At 31.6% G+C, this 18411-nt stretch overlaps 1 protein-coding gene across 2 annotated transcripts in view; it reads left to right on the top strand.

Moving 5' to 3' along the window:
• Positions 1–748: 748 nt before the first annotated feature.
• The window catches only part of LOC110858835 (potassium voltage-gated channel subfamily H member 8), a 43483-nt gene continuing 25820 nt past the window's right edge, over positions 749–18411 (top strand). For both annotated transcript variants that reach the window (XM_022107722.2, XM_035858961.1), the window contains exons 1-4: positions 749–1495; positions 3089–3408; positions 16058–16266; positions 16880–17063. In XM_022107722.2, the coding sequence (XP_021963414.1) occupies positions 3333–3408; positions 16058–16266; positions 16880–17063 (469 nt within the window). In that variant the 5' untranslated portion in view covers positions 749–1495; positions 3089–3332. The remainder of the gene's footprint in view (positions 1496–3088; positions 3409–16057; positions 16267–16879; positions 17064–18411) is intronic.

Raw genomic sequence — 18411 nt, 5'->3', positions numbered from 1 at the left:
GATTTGACCAACAAATTAATATCATCGAATCAATATCTGTTAACTTTATATGTTACATCTGCAAATCTTAACCTTATTATTTACTTCAACGGTAACAAAATGATCTGATTTTTCACCATGGAATTATTAAAGTAATTAAACTAACTTCGGGAATTGGATGACTTCATCTATTGACTTTAGCCATTTTTAGCCCGAGTCAGGGCTTATGGAACCGTCATGTCCGTCCGTCAGTCTGTCTGTCTGTCTGTCCGGCACGATAGAGCCCAAACGGCTGAACCGATTGACTTGAAATTTTTACCATATGCATATTGGACAAAGTTAGGAAACGAGTTCGAAGATGGGCGAAATCGGTCCAGTGGTTGCCCGGTGGGAGTCATCGGAGTGGGTGGGGTATTATGCACCAAAATTTCAAAATTGTTGTAGAGAGCTGAAATTTGGTACAGAAGTTGCTAATGGCTCCTAATAGAAAAAAATAACTTCAGGTTGGAAAAATTTTCATCTTGAGTGACCCTAGGGGGTGGCCCATACTGATTTTTCAAAATCGTTATATCGAGCTGAAATTTGATATGGAGGCTGCAAAAGTGAAAACCACTGCTGGATAGCACATGCATACAGCTTAGAACTTCAGGATGTTAAAGAAGCCCACTGGTCATGGTGGCCAAGACACATGATTTGTAACTAATTCAAAAATTTGGTACCAAATGGTAGAAACTATATTTAACAAACTTTTAACCATCCACAACACGGAAGTTGGTGATATTATGTCGGTCAATTCGGAAAAAAATTAGAAGCGGGCTCGGACTTATTGAGGCAGGGACTATGTCCCTGACTCGGGCTATATGGAGTCTGCACTGTAGGTTTTAAATTTTAAACTTATTGTTAACGGTGGCAAAACCTACACAAAGTAAAAAAAATGTAATTAAAGTTTTTTGCCGTAGAATAATTAAGTATCTCAATTCACTTAGGTAATTATCTGCGTATTCAAAATAATACAAAATCGGTAGACAAACACACATCCAGTGAAAGTATTTAGTAGGTCGGCGTCCTGTTCAATAAAAGAAATTTATGAAATAGTAAAAATAAAATGAGAATTTCTTTCTTGATTGGAACATTGAAATCAAATTCCAACACGATAAAAAACAGGAAATAGACAAAAGATAATAATCTTTTCCAGAAATCGATCAAATTTCTTAAGACCAATGAATTAACTTTGAGCAAAGAAAGAATTGCACAGCTTTCACTTATCAAGTCGTCGTTCTCAAAATTGTGAAGTTGTCGGGTGAAAGTTGGCGAAGAAAGAAAGAAAGCGCGATATACACAAGTTCTGAAAGGTTGGTGACACAATTTTCGTACTTTTGGACAAAGTGAAAGTCGAAATTCTTGCCAGATTGGACACGTTTTTATTGACATTTTGCCCTGAAGAGAAAACTGAAAGAGAGCAACAGTTTGGTGGCGGCGTGTGGCTCGTCTGCATTTTTATGCGTTTCGTTCGTTGGTAAGTGGATTGGATGAAAGGGAAGAAATATGGAGAAAAACATGGGATTTTTTTTCCTTTGCCGGAGGAAATGAATGGATGTGACGAGTCGGTGAAAGCAATTGCGTTGGGAAAAAGATTAGGAAAAGTGACGGCATTTTTGACAATGACGATTTTAGTTTTTTACATTGATTCCAAAATATGTATATCTTCGGGTATGACTTTAATTTTATTTGTCACAAATAACTTGATAAACACTGATTTATGAAAATTTTTCTTGAAAACCAAACAAGTTTGACGCCGTTTTGATAAATTTATTAAAAATTAATTAGTAAAAAGTGCTAAAGAGTAATGGTCGCGTCTACATACGCAGAGTAAAAATCTATGCGGAATGTTTCTTGATTTGTGAGCTCAAAGCATGATTTTTGCGAAAAATTTTAGTTGGTCATCATTATGTAATTTTTCCTAATATCAGACGTTTAGCGTTGTTAAATTCCCGAGTTTTGTTGCACATTCAGTGCATGGCACACTTTTCACATTTCCTGAAAAATATTTATACCTACGGCTTTAATTGTATTTGCCACAAATAATCAATTTGATAGAAACTTGTCTTATCTTTACAAACTTTTACTTTAAAAAACAAATTTGACACCGTTTCGGTTAATTTCTTAAAAATTAAGTGGCAAAAAGGGCTAAAGATTAAGAAATGAATTAAGGGGAGTTTAAAAGTAGTATATTTTTTCTAGGGAATTTGTACGGATGAAATTATGTAGGTGAAAGGTTATAAAGAAGTCATCATTTTTTATGAAAATGATCCATTTTTTCATAGTTTATTAACCTCTTGACACCTTTAAAGTGGTGTGTGTTATTTTATGATGTCACATCATGAAGAGTAATGATGTAGCATTTAAAAACCCGGTAACACATGATAAACAATGTACTACCGCGTGGGTGGTGGCGTAAGTAAATTGCACTCTTAATCTGATAACATGTGTCCGTCCATGTATGTTCTCCTTGCCAAAAGTGTTATCAAACCGATAACAAACTATTTACAGACAAGATTTTTGATTTATACGTAAGCTAATTTTTATTAGGAGTAAAAAAATTATTTTGCAAACCACAAAAAATTTGCGAACATTTTTTGCGAAATTTTATGTATAGATTTTTTAAATTACGTAAAAGCATCAATATTCAGAGGAAAAAAAATTTGCCAACCAAAATTTAGATTGCAAACCAGCTTGATTTTTTTTAATTGCGTAAAAGTATCCATTTCCGCGTCTATGAATTTATCACAGAAATCGCGTGGGCATTTTTTTGGCTTCAGTTATGCAACTCTAGTTTTTTTCGGTGAATGGATTTCCCTGCACAGGAAAAAAGTTTGCGTATGTATGATCCATTTTTCTGCGAGTGAGATAACATTTTGTGCCTTGTCATGTACACACCAACTGTTCCACCAGATGCGTCGCCAGTCAAACGAACCGACAAAAATGTTGCCAAAATTAAGGCGAAAAAAGAGATTATATTTTTACGCAATAATTATGCAATGAAAAAAATGGTTATATTTTATTTCTCGAATTGCTTCCCATTCTGATTAAATTTTTAAATGATTTTCAGGTCAGTAACGACGAACCATCGTGACGGAGAAAGTTCTGGATTTCATGACAAATTCTGCTGAACAGTTTAATGTGAAACTTCGTAATTTCTAAAAATAAAAACTGAGAAATTCAATTTTCAAAATGTTACAAACTTTTGACTCTTGCGGAGATATTTGTAGAAAATTTGTGGATTTTTTAAAGATAAAGTAACTTGAAGAAATTGGTGAAATTTGACAATTGGTGGTTAAAAATAAGCAGCCACGATGGTGGCACGAAAAGGACTTCTCGCCCCACAAAACACTTTCCTCGACACAATCGCGACCCGATTCGATGGAACACGTAAGTTTTTTCTGCCTTTACTTTCTCTTAAATTTTGGAATGAAATGACATAAAAAATAAGGGGGTTTGAGTGGTCGGGAACGTTGCTGCTATTTGTGAAAAGGACATTATATTCCAATCGCGAACTATTCGCAATCCTACCCAAAAACTGGACACGCATCGATTACATACATAAGTTCATATTTTTTTTATGGCATTCCCCCATGAATACCCTCCGGAAGTGAAAGTATTACAAAGAATATTCGATACACACCCAAAATATAATGCAATTTTTTGCACGAACTGCCAAAAAAGTTTCGCAGTAGTCTTTTTATCAATCCAGGAAAAAGATTTGAGTAGTCGGACGGAAACTGTGGTGAAAAGTGCAAACTTTCTTTGGGATAGATTTCATCCTAATTTTCAAAATTTCTTAACGAAAGTACGAACCGATTAATTTCTGATTGTTTTTTTTACACGTCAAAATATTCTGTGTATTCTTGTAAACATAAGATCCCTTGATTAAAAAATGCATATATACGTAGTTTTGTCATCACCGGATGAATTTAATTCTCATGAAAAATTTAGTGAAAGCGTGAAAATTATTCTTATCCAAATTGGATGGGGTTTTAAATACAAAATTTTGAGAAGGTTTACAAATGTTTAATTTTTCCAATAATTGAGCTCCAAATCAAAATATTTTCGAATATTATAAGCGGAATATGAAAATAGATTTCATACTTACAAGGGACACTCACGACCTGTCGTTTGAGTCCAGGGTACCCACCATGTTTTTTAGAATCTACTAGGACCCCAGATGAAGGATTCATTCATATTTCCGTGTAAAACTCATATTTGGCGACGTGGCGTGGCGCCAAATTCGCCAAAATTGAATGTTTTTATTTTTGAAACCGCCATAACTTTTGAAATCCTGGACGGATTTTCAAAATTTTTGGCAAAAATCATGACAAGGAGTTCAACTTTCTTATTCCATGAAATTTTTTCTAAAATTATTGCTTTTAACTTTTCGCAAAATTTCGTAATTTTCTTCGAAATGGGGGGGTCTGTCGAAAAAATCCTAAAAATATTGCAAAAATTAGAAATTTTTTATTTTTATTTTTTTGTCAAAAATTTCGACTTTTGTGATCATTTTAAGCATACAATTTTGAAAATCCGACATAAACTGCAAAAGTTATGAGGGTTTGAAGTTGGTCGAAAATGCAAATTTTTAAGTTTGGCGCCACGCCATGGCGCCAAATATAAGTTTTACACGGAAATATGAATGGATCCTTCATCTGGGGTCCTAGTAGATTCTAAAAAACATAGTGGGTACCCTGGACTCAAACGACAGGTCGTGAGTGTCCCTTGTTAGATTCACGTTAGTTTTTGTAAAGTACGGAAAACAATGTCTTTTAAAATTTCAAATTTTCATTTTACGACTTGAGCTGAACAAATTCGATTTGATCTATTTTGCTATTTGTGTAACGATTTTTTTTGCGTATTACACTAGCGACAATTAAGTCTAGCATATTTTTTTAATATTTTCCTTTTTTGCACTCAATTTTTTAAATAAATTTTTATTACAAATTACACAATCAATTATTGTAGCACCGAAAATTATAACGTTCCATTAAAGAATGAAAAGTTGGGGTTATCTCAAAATTCGTGAAATTGATGGCATTTTAGAAATTTGCATTTAATGAGATTGAACAGGGGTAAAGTGAGATTAAGAATTTATACTGGATCAAATCGTCATCCTATACCACCTTAAATTAACTCTTGGCCAAATTTCAGTAAAAATAAATAAAAAATTTGTTTTTTTTCAATTTGTTTTCAAAAAATAAGGTCCACCAATAGCATCATATTTTCAGCGTATCAAAGACAACGACATCATCGGCAGTGACATGATCTTTCTTACACATTTTGACATAGAGGAACCGCATGCGATTATAAAGAATGCACGCCTGTTACGGAAGTAAATTGTCCAGAAATATCCTAGAAATTTATCTTTTTTATACTCTTAACTTCACTTTTCATTCTACTTTTCCAAAATTATTGAAATGACTCTACTTCTACCAATTAAAAAAATAGCAACCTATTTACTTATTTAGTAACGTTGTGACTTGCTAAAATGTTGATCAAATAGTGGAAAACGTTTCAGAAAAATTAATCTAAATTGTGGAAATTTTTATACAATTTAATTTAGTAATAGTTTTCATCCGTGTGTTACTTAATGCAACTTTGAAGTAAAAATCAGACTCTTCAGAAATATGGGAGTGGGGCCTATTTGCAAAAAATAAATCTCAATCTTTCTGCAGACGAATTTAATTCACCTAAATTTTTGTATTTAAGTTCTCCACGTTTTTGAATTATTGAAATGGCGTCTGAGCTTAACATGGCGTACACCATCAACAAATTTTTTATGCAATATTAATTAATTAAAATGATTTATACAAAATTGGCAAAAAACACGAATAAAATTCGTTCACAATAATTGCCGATTTTATTTGTAGGCAGTTTAAAACGACGCATCCTTTACCTTAGAATATATTGCACGATTTAATATAAAGTTAAAATTTTGCGGTGAATTTCATTAGAAAATTTCAAACAACGTAATTTTCCCGAAATTAGAATAATATTGCTTTCTCTCTTTATAAATGAATCCACTTGTTGCTCAAGGTTGACAATTTTTTCAAATTTTTATGATCAAGAATTGGATTGATTTTGATGCGATTTCTGAAGTAGAAACGGTATTTTTTCAATTATATGTTTCCCAAATATTAATTTGTACACTTTATAACTTACGCAGTGAATTCTATAATCAAACTTCAAACAGAGAATTTTTCTCGAGATGTGAGATGAGAATATGTAAGAATTTTGCTTCCTCTCTTTGAAAATGTAATCTGATTTCTGATTTGATTTCGAACTTATGATTTTTTTTAAATAAACAAAATATTTTTTGAGAATAATTACTCTTAAACAGTTTTGTATGAAAATCGTAAAACTAAAAAATTACTCAGAAATCTTGAACACTGCATTGAATGCGTCGAATCTAACAACCCCACAAATAAATAGACACAAGTTACCATTTTTATTATAGTCGTCAAAACGGATGAAAATTTGCCACTTTTATTCAGAAACTTCAAAAAGACATTTTCTCGAGATTAGAATAATATTGAGTCCACTTGTTGCTCAAGGTTGACACATTTCCTACCAAAGAAACTTGTTTATTCTGGTTTTTATTTCACTTTTTCACAGTTGGAAATGTTTCCTTACTTGCTTTTCCTTTTTTGAGGGATAAATTTTGCAATCCCATTTTTCATTTGATTATGAACTTATGAATTTTTTAAGTATAAGAATATCATTTAAGAATAATTGTTCTTAAATAATAATAATAATAAATAATTGTATATAAATCCTCCAATTTGTTACAATCATGACAGATTTCGAGATCTATTAACACCATTACTCAGCAGGCATAAATTATTAACTTTTTAATATCAGAATGAAATATTGCCACTTTAGCGTGAATTTTATTTAAAATTTTAAACAGCATTATTTTTCTCAAAATGAGAATAATATTGCTGTCTCTGTTTAAAAATGTGTAACTCAAGGTTGACACTTTTCTTCGACAGAAACTTATTTGCGGATTTTCGGTCTCTCTACTCGTTTTCCTTTAGAGGACGGATTTGTATTCTAATTTTTTATTTAATTTTGAACCTATTAATTGTGTAAAATAACAGTGATATTTTTAAGAATAATTAAGAATCTGGTATGAAAATCATATAATTTATTGCGCCACAGGGGATAAAATATAACCTTAGAATGATATTCTATAATTAGGCATAGATCACTAACTTTTTAATATTGGCGTCAAAACCTACGAAATTTTGCAATTATTTCATGAATTTTATTACGAAACTTGAAACAGAAATTTTATCAGGAAAAGAAAAATAGTGCTTTCTCTCTTTGAAAATGAACTTCTGCTCAAGGTTAACCGATTTATATAAGATGTGGTAAACAAGAATGTGGACATTGATTTGACCCGCAATTTAATTGGATTAATTTTTGTTTCAATTTCGAAACCATTTCTGAAGTTAAACTCGTATTTTTTTTAAAATAATTAGTTCCGCAAGTATTAATTTGTACACTTTTCGACCGGAATTCACCATTCAAAAGTATCTTACCTCCTCCTGACGAAAGCATGAATGTATATTGTACAATATCCATCAGTCAAGATTACCCATATTTTAATACCAAAACTCACTTCGTATCAAATTGCGCAGTGAGTTTTACACTTACAAAATAGAATCTCTTTCTGGAGATGAGAATAATAATGCTTTCTCTTTTTAAAAATGAGTCCACTTGTTGCTCAAGATTGGAATTTTCCTCCCAGTAAAAGGTGTTTATTAAGGATTTGCTCTCATTTTTGTTTAGAGATGTTTCCTTATCCACTTTACTTTTGGGGGGATTCCCATTTTTTATTTAATTTGTGAAAAACTATAATTTTTTTTTATAAATTAAAACGATATATTTCGAGAATAATTAAAAACTTTGTTAGCAAATCGTAAAATTTATCAGTCAGGGGAGGAGACAAATAGGTCTAGTAGTAGTTTTAGTAAGAAAGCATAGATCACGATTTTTTTAAATATTGGCCTGAAAAACCTCAAAGTTGCATGCATTTTATTACGGAAAAATAAAAATTTTCTCGAAATGAAAATATTTTTGGATTCTATTTTTTAAAATAAATCGACTTGTTGTGCAAAGTTAACACGTTAAAGAAACATGTTTATTGCAGATTTCCTTTCAGTTTTTCCAGTTTGAGATGTTTCCTTAGTAGTTTTTCCTTTTGATGAATTTTGAATCTCATTTTCATTTGAGTTTGAACTTATGGATATTTTATGTAAAAAATATCTTTTGAGAATAATTACCCTTAAATAATTTTGTATGAAAATCCCCAAATTTAGTAGGCATACAATAATGACAGACTTCGAGATCTATTTACACCATTAGTCAGCAACCATAAATTATTATTTTTTAAATATCGGCGTGAAACTTTACCACTTTCGCGTTTTTATTATTATAAAATTTCAAACAATAATTTTTCTCGAAATGAGAACAATATTGATTTCTCCGCTTGAAAATGAATCCAGTAGGTTAACATTTTTCATTCCAAAGAACCTTGTTTATTTCGGATTTGCTTTCAGGTTTTTCCTACTTTGAGACGTTTACTTTACTCCTTTTTACACACTTGTATTTGAAGTTTTTATCGAATTTTGAATCCATAAATTGTGTAAAATAGAAAAAGATATAGAAAAAAGCATTGCTTATATAAAGCATTGCTTATATAAAGCTTTGCCAAGATTGGCAGAGCAAAAACTACATTTAAACGGACGATTGAAGACCACCCCAAGAGAAAATGCAGTGCAAAAAATATTCGCTCATATTAAAGAAAAATTTCCGTCACCGATTATCCAAATTTTTTATAATTAAATGATCTCTTAATTTCCAATTACTGACACAAACTGATACCTTTGACTTTATACATAATTTACCATAATTTACCATACATCTAACGACACTTTAAAAAGGATAAATCTATCTTAAACACAAATTACGAAAATTGCAAAAATTTTTAAATTAACGGTGAAATATATCAATTTCTGTAAAAGAAATATTTGCGGCAGACAACATTTAGCCAGACATCAGATTAAATTCGAAATGTTTTTTTTTTCTCGGTTTAAAACATGCATGCAAATCATGTGTGGGTTGATCCATTTTGATATTTGGTTCTCCTTTCGCCTCCACAAATTTGGGAGAATCCTTTGAAGTTGGGCATTTGGTGACCACAATTAAACACGTCGCTCCATCCGATCCGATTTATTTCTGAGCTGCTTCCGTTTACTCCTCGTCTACGTGAAGGCAAGCGACGTCCGCCTCGATAACAACTTTCCTCACGTCTCAAAAGGAGGATTTTCTGGTCAAATTAGTCCCAAGAAATGGGAATACAAATCCATCCCCTCAAAAGGAAAGTGGATACAAGGAAACATCTTCAACTGAGAAAAAACTGAAAGCAAATCCACAATAAACAAGTTTCTTTGGAAGGAAGCGTGTTAACCTTGAGCAACAAGTGGACTCCTATTCAAAGAGAGAAAGCAATATTATTTTCATTTTGAAAATGTCGTTTTATTGAAGTTGCGTAATAAAATTCATAGAAAAGTTACAAAATTTGATATGTTACATTTCCACGCCAATATTAAAAAATAATGACACATGTTGATAAATAGCATTATTAGATCCCGATGCAGCGACAATAAGTAGTAATAAATTTTATGATTTTCTTAGAAAATTCTTAATTATTCATAAAAGATATAGTTTCTATTTTACAGAATTCATGTGTTTAAAATTACATAAAAAATTAAAATATAAATCCGCTCCCTCTAAAGAAAAACGAGTAGAGAAACTAGGAAAACTCTGAGGAAATTCAAAATAACAAGTTTCCTTGTAAGCAAAGATAGCAACAAGTGGACTCAATTTCAAAGAGAGAAAGCAATATTATTCTCATTTCGAGAAAATTTCGTTTTTTTGAAGTTGCATAATAAAATTCACGTGAAAGTTGCAAAATTTCATATGTTTTCAAGCCAATATTAAAAATCTAGGCTTTGTTTAGTATCAACAAATTTAGATCCGACCTTTGTCCACCTTAGACTTCAAGATTTTACGATTTTCATACCAATATCTAGTTAATATCTAGTTTAGTCGCTTCATAAATTATAGCAATTGTGCCATGAATTGGAAACCAGTTTATATTAACTGATATTTGTTGACATATTAATAAAAGATTACTTGACTTGACTGGACTTGACTTGACCAAATTCTTAATTATTATTATCCTTTCTAGTTTACACAATTCATAGGTTCTAAATGAGATAAAAATTTGAATATAAATCCGTCCTCTCAAAATGAAAACGAGTAAAGAAACATCTCCAAGTGAGAAAAACCTACAGTGCAGACTCCATATAGCCCGAGTCAGGGACATAGTCCCTGACTCAATAAGTCAGAGCCCGCTTCTAATTTTTTTCCGAATTGACCGACATAATATCACCAACTTCCGTGTTGTGGATGGTTAAAAGTTTGTTAAATAGTTTCTATTACTTGGTACCAAATTTTTGAATTATTTACAAATCATGTGCCTTGATCACCATGACCAGTGGGCTTCTTTAACATCCTGAAGTTCTAAGATGTAATGTATGTGCTATCCAACTATTCAGCCTCCATATCAAATTTCTGCTCGATATAACGATTTTGAAAAATCAGTATGGGTTACCCCATAGGGTCACTCTGGTTGCACTTTGCTCACTTTTAACTTCATATTCTTTAATTAGAAGCCATTAAGTACCATTGTGCCGGATTTCATCTTTTTAAAGTAATTTCTAAAAATCGGTATGGGTCACCCCATAGGGTCGCTCCAGATAAAAATTTTACCAATATCGCATCATATTCTTTCACTAAGACCCATAAGCAACCTCTCCACCAAATTTCAGTTCGATATGATGGTTTTGAAAAATCGGTATGGGTCCCCCCTTAGGGTCACTCAAGATGACAATTTTTCCAACTTGAAGTCATTTTTATCTAGTAGGAGCCATTAGCAACCTCTGTACCCAATTTCAGCTCTCTACAACAATTTTGAAATTTTGGTGCATAATACCCGACCCACTCCGATGACCCCCACCGGTCAACCACTTGACCGATTTCGCCCATCTTCGAACTCGATTCCTAACTTTGTCCAATATGCATATGGTAAAAATTTCAAATCAATCGGTTCAGCCGTTTTGGCTCTATCGTGCCGGACAGACAGACAGACGGACGGACATGACGGTTCCAGAAGCCCTGACTCGGGCTAAAAAGTGAAAGCAAATCCGCAATAAACAAGCTTCTTTGGAAGAAATCGTGTTAACCTTGAGCAACAAGTGGACCCATTTTTAAAGAGTAAAAGCAATATTGTTCTCATCTCGAGGAAATTTATCTTTTTGAAGTTTCGTTATAAAATATACACAAAGGTCGGAAACTTTGATATGTTTCCACGCCAATATTAAAAAATTAATGATCTGTTAATAACACGTTATTACAAGTAGATTGGGTTGTCTACATATTCAATTCGATGAGTGGTTAACAATTAATTAATTCAGTGGTTAAGAAATTTTACGAGTTTCATACAAGGTTGGTAATTATTTTCGAATTATATCGTTTATCAATTCATGGGTTCAAAATTCGATAAAAAATGATAATACAAATTCATCCTCTCAAAAGGAAAGTAACGAAACATCTCAAACATGAAAAAATTAAAGGAAATCTGAAAATAACTAGTTTCTTTGGAAGGAAAAAATTTTCAAAGAAAAAAGTAATATTAATTTCATTTTGAGAAAAATTCAGATTTAGATTCTTTAATAAAATTCATGTGGAAATGGAAAAGTTTCAAGCCGATTTAAAAAATTGGTAATTTATGCCAGCTGATTAATGATTTTAATAGATTTCATAATGCGGCATGATTCTATGAATAATAAATTTGAGGATATATAAAATTCTAGAATTCTAAAATTTTATTCTCAAAATATGTCGTTTTTATTTAGAAAAAAATCATAGGTTTAAAATTAAATAAAAAAACGGGAATCCAAATCTGTTCCCTCTAACAGTCAAAAGAGAGATGAGAAACATCTCAAACTGGAAAAAAACTGGAAACAAATCCGCAATAAACAAGTTTCTTTGGAAGGAACGCTGTCAATTTTGAACAAGTGGATTTAATATTATTCTAATGTCGAGAGAATTTCTCGTTTTTAAAGTTTCTGAATAAAATTCATGCAAAAGTCGCAAAATTTGACATGTTTTCACGCCAATTTTAAAAATTAGTAACCGATAGTTGCCAATTGTATTTAAAGATCCCAGCAAGACAAAAGTTTTTTTTACGATTTTCATACAAAATAGTTCGAGATTAATTATTCTGTAAAGATTTTTTTATTTAAAAATTCATAGGTTCAAAATTAAATATAAAACGGGAGTACAAATCCATCCTCTCTAAAACAAAACGAGATAGGAAACATGTCAAACTGGAAAAAAACTGGAAACAAATCCGCAATAAACATGTTCCTTTGGAAGGAAAACTGTCAACTTTGAACAACAAGTGGACTTATTTTAAAAAAGAGAAAGCAACATTCTTCTCGTCAAAAATGCTCTTCTTGAAAAAATAAAATTCTCGCGAAAGTGACAAACTTTCACGCCAAAATTTAAAAAAATTGTTAATTTATGCCTGTTGATTAATGGGATTAATAGATTCAAAATCGGTCATTATAGCTTGAGGATTTTGATATAGAATTGCTGAAGAATAACTATTCTCGAAAGATATCATTTTTATTCAAAAAATTTAAATAGTTCAAAATCAAATAAAAAATGGGAATACAAATTCATTCCTTCGAAAGGAAGAAGAGTAAGGAAACATCTCAAACTGGAAAAAATTAAAGCAAATCCACAATAAACAAGCTTGGTTTGACGGATAAGTGCTAACCTTGAGCAACAAGTGGAATCTGTTTTAAAGAGAGAAAGTAATATTATATTCTCATTTTAAAAATACCATTTTTACTTCAGAAATCGCGTCAAAATAAATCCAGAAAGTTCCCGGTTGTAAAAATTTGAAAAATTGTCAACTTTGAGGACTCATTTTCAAAGGGAGAAAGCAATATTATTCTCATCTCGAGAAAATTTGTGTCTAAAGTTTCCTAATAAAATCCACTGCAAAATTTTTATTTGATAGAAGCATTTTCAAGCCATTCTTAAAATATTCTAGATCTTGATTGATTTGTAAATCATTCAGATGTGCCAATCCTTTCTTTTCGGTAGTGCAGTTTGGAATTTTATTTTGGTTGTAAATTCAACAATTAAATTCATGCAAATTTTTTTACTTATGACAGTTTTGCATTCAAATTATGTGCTTACTTTGAAAAAATGAAACCAAAATAAAAATAAATAAATTTCTAAATGAAAATGGGTAAACTGGGAAAAGTAAAAGAAAATCCCTGTTACTTTTGACGAAAATCTGAGAAATATATGGGCTCGTTTTCAGTAAGAGAAGCCAATAATATTATCATCCCTAGAAAAAAAATTTAAAATATTTTGCCATAAAATTCACTCCACCATTTTAACCAACTTGTAGGAAAGTATTGGGATTCGAAAAAACAATTTAAGTAAATTAGACAAGAAATGTGACGTCTAATTCCGAAACAATCTTCCCTAGTAAATTATTATTATGTAAATTATTTAAAATTTTATCGCATTTATCTAATCGACGTCGACGTGGAATTTGAAAATTTACGAAAATTTGCAAATATTATTTTTAAAATATTAACTGAAATTATGTAAGTTACATAATGTAACACATCACCCTAACACCTCTTAATTTTGAGTTGTAGATCAACTTCGTGAAAAATGTATACTGGTGTCGAACTTCTGAATTTTTTGTAGTATATTTTTTGGCAGTTTTGAATTTCGCTGAAATTTTGTCCAAATTTGTTTCATACACAATTTTAAAATATTTTTATAGACAATTTTTTAAAATTTGTTGAGATAAAATTTTCTAGATTTTCGAAATTTGATATTGAAAAGCAACATAATTTGTAAGTTAGGATTCCACTTTTTAATTCCTCACATATGTATGATAAGGACCACAAATTAAAAAAAAAACTAAAAACCGATAGAAATTAATTGTTTTCCTGATACGTCTGTAAGCTCTTTGAAACCAAGTGTTGGTACGTTTCAGAATGAAAGTTAATCAAATTTGAGTTCCGGTGAAATTATAAGTATACTTCTCAGAAATATTAATGTAATTTAACCTTTAGCAATAAAAGGATTAATTTCACGCAAGTAATGAAGACCACAAAGTATTAAAAACCACACAAAATTAAATTGCTTTTCCGTTACGTTTGTTTCTGGGAGAGAGAAAGTTTTGGAAATTAATGAGGCAATTCACGCAGTCCTTGACACCTTTGCAAAATTGGCAAATTTTGTAAAATAATTTTTCTAACTTTTGCAAAATAAGGAGACGCCATTGATCTGAGTAAATTCACAAAACTTTGTAAACTAATTTTCCTCAGAAATATTAGAAGTTAAAGCGGATTTTACAATGAAGCAACTCACGCCAGCCTTCGTAAGTTCGTAATCATGTAAACTTACGAAGATCAGCTTGTGAACGAAAAATATGCCTTTTATCTTCGTAAGGTTTTACAAGTTCGTAAGCAAAAATTGCATTCGAAATGTTCCCAAGTTACGTCAGAAATTCATAAGTTTCGTAAATTTACGCAGTTAGGGATTTACGAAAGTTGACGTGAATTGTCTAAATGCTACCAAGAAATACTTGAATTGCCTCAATGTTTCCGAAAACATGTTGATAAATTACGGGCTGAAAGCTAACCAGATTTGAATTAAGCACTTCCCAGAAACATATGTACATACATATACTTTAACCTTTCTCCAAAAGTAGGAGCGAGGAGGAGAGGAAACCTTGTAAAGTGGGGAAAATCCGTAATAAACAAGATTCTGCGAAATGGTGGAAAAGATGATGAGTTTAACCTTAAGAAAATATTAATAATGATCCGCTCTTTATGAGAGGCTTACGTCGGGTAAATTGGCAATAAATAAGCTTTTTGCGAGAGAAAGTAGACCGAGAAAGGGGGACCGTGCGGAAAATATGGGGTAAATTCGAGCCAAAAATTTTGGCATTATTTGCACGTAAAGTTTACCTGTTGTAGGTCAAGGGTCAAAATTGTATGGTTTTGCACTGTTTGAAATCTGGTATAGTGAGGCTGGTATTAAAGTTGTTACCGCTTGGTATTAAAATTATACCGGTCCGGAAAAATTTGCTACTGATATGGTAAAATTTTAATACCGAAGTATTACTACACGGTATTAATTATCAAGACCACTTTGGTAGAATGAATACCGCTTGGTATTATTTTAATTCTGGATTTCTAAGAGTGAGATACTTTACGCACGGTCCCGAAAAGGTTTGGAAAAGAGCAAGAGATTATTTTGATCTTTTTCTCTTGCGTGAAAATATATTAGGGCAAAAATCAGATAGAAATTTATTTCGGAAATATTTAGAAATTCAAAATTAAGACATCATTTCAACTTTAACGCTTACATTACCTTTTTAATTAAATACGTTATTGCAAATTCATGCAAAAATTAATAACGGTGGTGAAACTAGGAGTGTATGAAGTTTTCCTCAAATTCGAGTTTGATAACGAATAAATGAATAATGATTATGTTGCAATTTTAAATTTTTGTGTGAAATTGTATGTTTACGAAATTTACGGAAATTTGGAATTGTAATTTTGAAATATCGTGCAACTTTGATCTTTTATAAATTAAAGTTTATACATTCGTGTAAAAATTTGTAATGGTGTCGAACTTATAAATCTTCACGTATTTTTTTACAAATTTGAGCTAAATTATTGTCGAAATTATTTTGTCATTTTTTTAAGTAGAGAAATTTAAAAGTTTAGTTTAAAAAATACTACATTTCACTAACTTGACCTGTTGTCAATGAACCACTCAAACAAAAAATTGTAAAAAAAATTATGAGAAATTCTGAAATTCCGAGATTTCTATTCTTTTTCATTCACAGATTCGAACTTTGTCCTGGGAAACGCGCAAGTCGCCACGCACCCGATTGTGTACTGCTCCGACGGTTTTTGCGAGCTGACGGGATGGTCGCGGGCGCAGATAATGCAAAAGGGGTGCGCCTGCAAATTCCTGTTTGGCCAGGAGACGAGGGAGGATCAAATCCTGGAAATTGCAAAATCACTCGAACTCAAGTCTGAGCTGAAATTGGAGGTAATTTTCATACTGTTTGTACAAATGAGACAATTCACGCAGCCAGTGATAACTGTGTAATTTTTTCAAATTTTGTAAAATAATTTGGCAAAGTTTTACAAAATAAAAGGACGCTCTTGATCTGAGGAAGTTTACGAAAATGTGTAACTTAATTTTTCTTAGAAATTTATTAAAATTTAGTAAAAGTTTATAAGTTTACAATGTTATCAATGATTCTTTGTAAACTTGATAAAATTATTTTGCCCGATTGGTGTCCATTTTTAGTCAAATCGATTCTCCTTCATAAACTTTATATTGACAGTTGTTATTTGATGACGAAATTTGTATAATTTGTACGACACAACTTATTAATATTTTTAGTAATATGGGGACAAACCTTGTAAAAAGATGGATCGTGGACCCTCAGTAGTTTTTGAACTTTATAATTTTTTATTTGAAATCGTGGGAAATTTTGACACTACAGTTTATAAAATTGCGCAAAAATTTTAGCGAAAATTATGCCCTTATTATTTTTAAGCGATAGAAAACTCTCTGTAAACTTCTCTCAATTTACTAAACCACTCTTCACTTATTTATAATTTCCTACATGTGCAAATTGTATAATTTTTTGCAGGTCATGTTATACAAAAAGACGGGATCTCCGTTCCTCTGCCTCCTCGATATCGTCCCCATAACGAACGAGAAACGCGAGGTGGTCCTTTTCCTCGCCTCGCACAAAGACATCACCCAAATCAAAAGGCTCCACTCAGGGGACGATGACGACGACGATGACGACCCCACCCATCCATACGGATCAGGTTAGAAAAATAATTGCCAATTTGCACAGGGAGATTTTTTTGCAAATATTTTGTTTTAAATAACGTCTCAATTTCGCATTGCAAAATTATTTGCGAAAGCTACATACATAAATACTCGGCTGGCGTGTAAAAAAATTAAACACTGGTAAGAGCAAACATGTTTTATTTTCTCATAAATTATTTCCATTATTGAAATGAAGGACAGCATATCTAATTTCTTTTATGAATACAATTTACAATTTCAAAAATTTGTAATTCCGGGGTCTGCCCTTATTTATTTGATATGACGTAAAAAATAATTAGATAAATTTGTTATGAAAAATAACATGGGTTTCTTTCATGTCCGAGTAGAAATTTATAAAAATTCTAGAAAGTATGATTTACGGATCGTGTAATGTGACGGAATATGTCCCAGTTTTGATTTGTCAATATAATCAAATGCGTTAAAAACTTAAAAAGCTAATAATTCCGGTCTACAAAAACACAATAAATTAAACTTCACGTGTTTTATTTTCTCGTAAATTATTAACATTATTGAAATTAATTTCACAACATCTGTTTTTTATAAATATTAATTTAACAATTTCGAAAATTTATCAATAGGTGTGTGCACCTCCTACAGTAAATTACAAATTACCTTGCTAAAAAATCGTCCCGTTCGTGTAGTCATAATCTAGCTTTGCCACGTCATAATAGTAGGGATTTGAGACTAAATGGTAGTAAAAATTTGTAATCAATTTCTATAGCGGAAATATGTCAAATTTTATTTCGTAAAAATTTGTGTTACCTTTCCGTCACAAATCGCTATTACCAACGTGGTAATCCCTCATTCATAGCTACACAATTTTGTTATCAACTTATATATAAACTGAAGCATATATAAATATATCTGTGAATTCCCGGGGGTCAAAATTTCCTGAAAATCTGGCATATTTTTCATTCTCAATCCTAAACACTTTCACCAGTATGTAAATATCTAGTTTGAATGACAATCCCACTTCCGTCGCGTGGCTGTGACGAGGACGACCTTCACTTTTAGCAGATAATTGACACCTCACTTGCTCCATGTCCACGTCCACCTCCGCATATTTATTTGCATGTCGTGTACTGTCACTTAACTTAAAACGCATATTTATTCAAAAGTGAAATTTATTGTGGCGGACGGACGTCAACTTTCACTAGATTGTTGCCACGTGTAGAAATTTATCTGTGAATCTCTGACACTTCAGATGACGTGCACATGTCAGAGTACGAATCGCTGTTTTTAATCAAATAGTTTAGAATCAAGGGAGGAAAACTGATTAAAATGGGAATATTTTTTATACTGTCGGGCTATTCGTGTCACATC

The sequence above is a fragment of the Folsomia candida genome, unplaced genomic scaffold (assembly GCF_002217175.1).
Source record: "Folsomia candida strain VU population unplaced genomic scaffold, ASM221717v1 Fcan01_Sc022, whole genome shotgun sequence".
Taxonomy (NCBI): Eukaryota; Metazoa; Arthropoda; class Collembola; order Entomobryomorpha; family Isotomidae; genus Folsomia; species Folsomia candida.
This window is presented reverse-complemented; position numbering and strand designations above follow the sequence as displayed.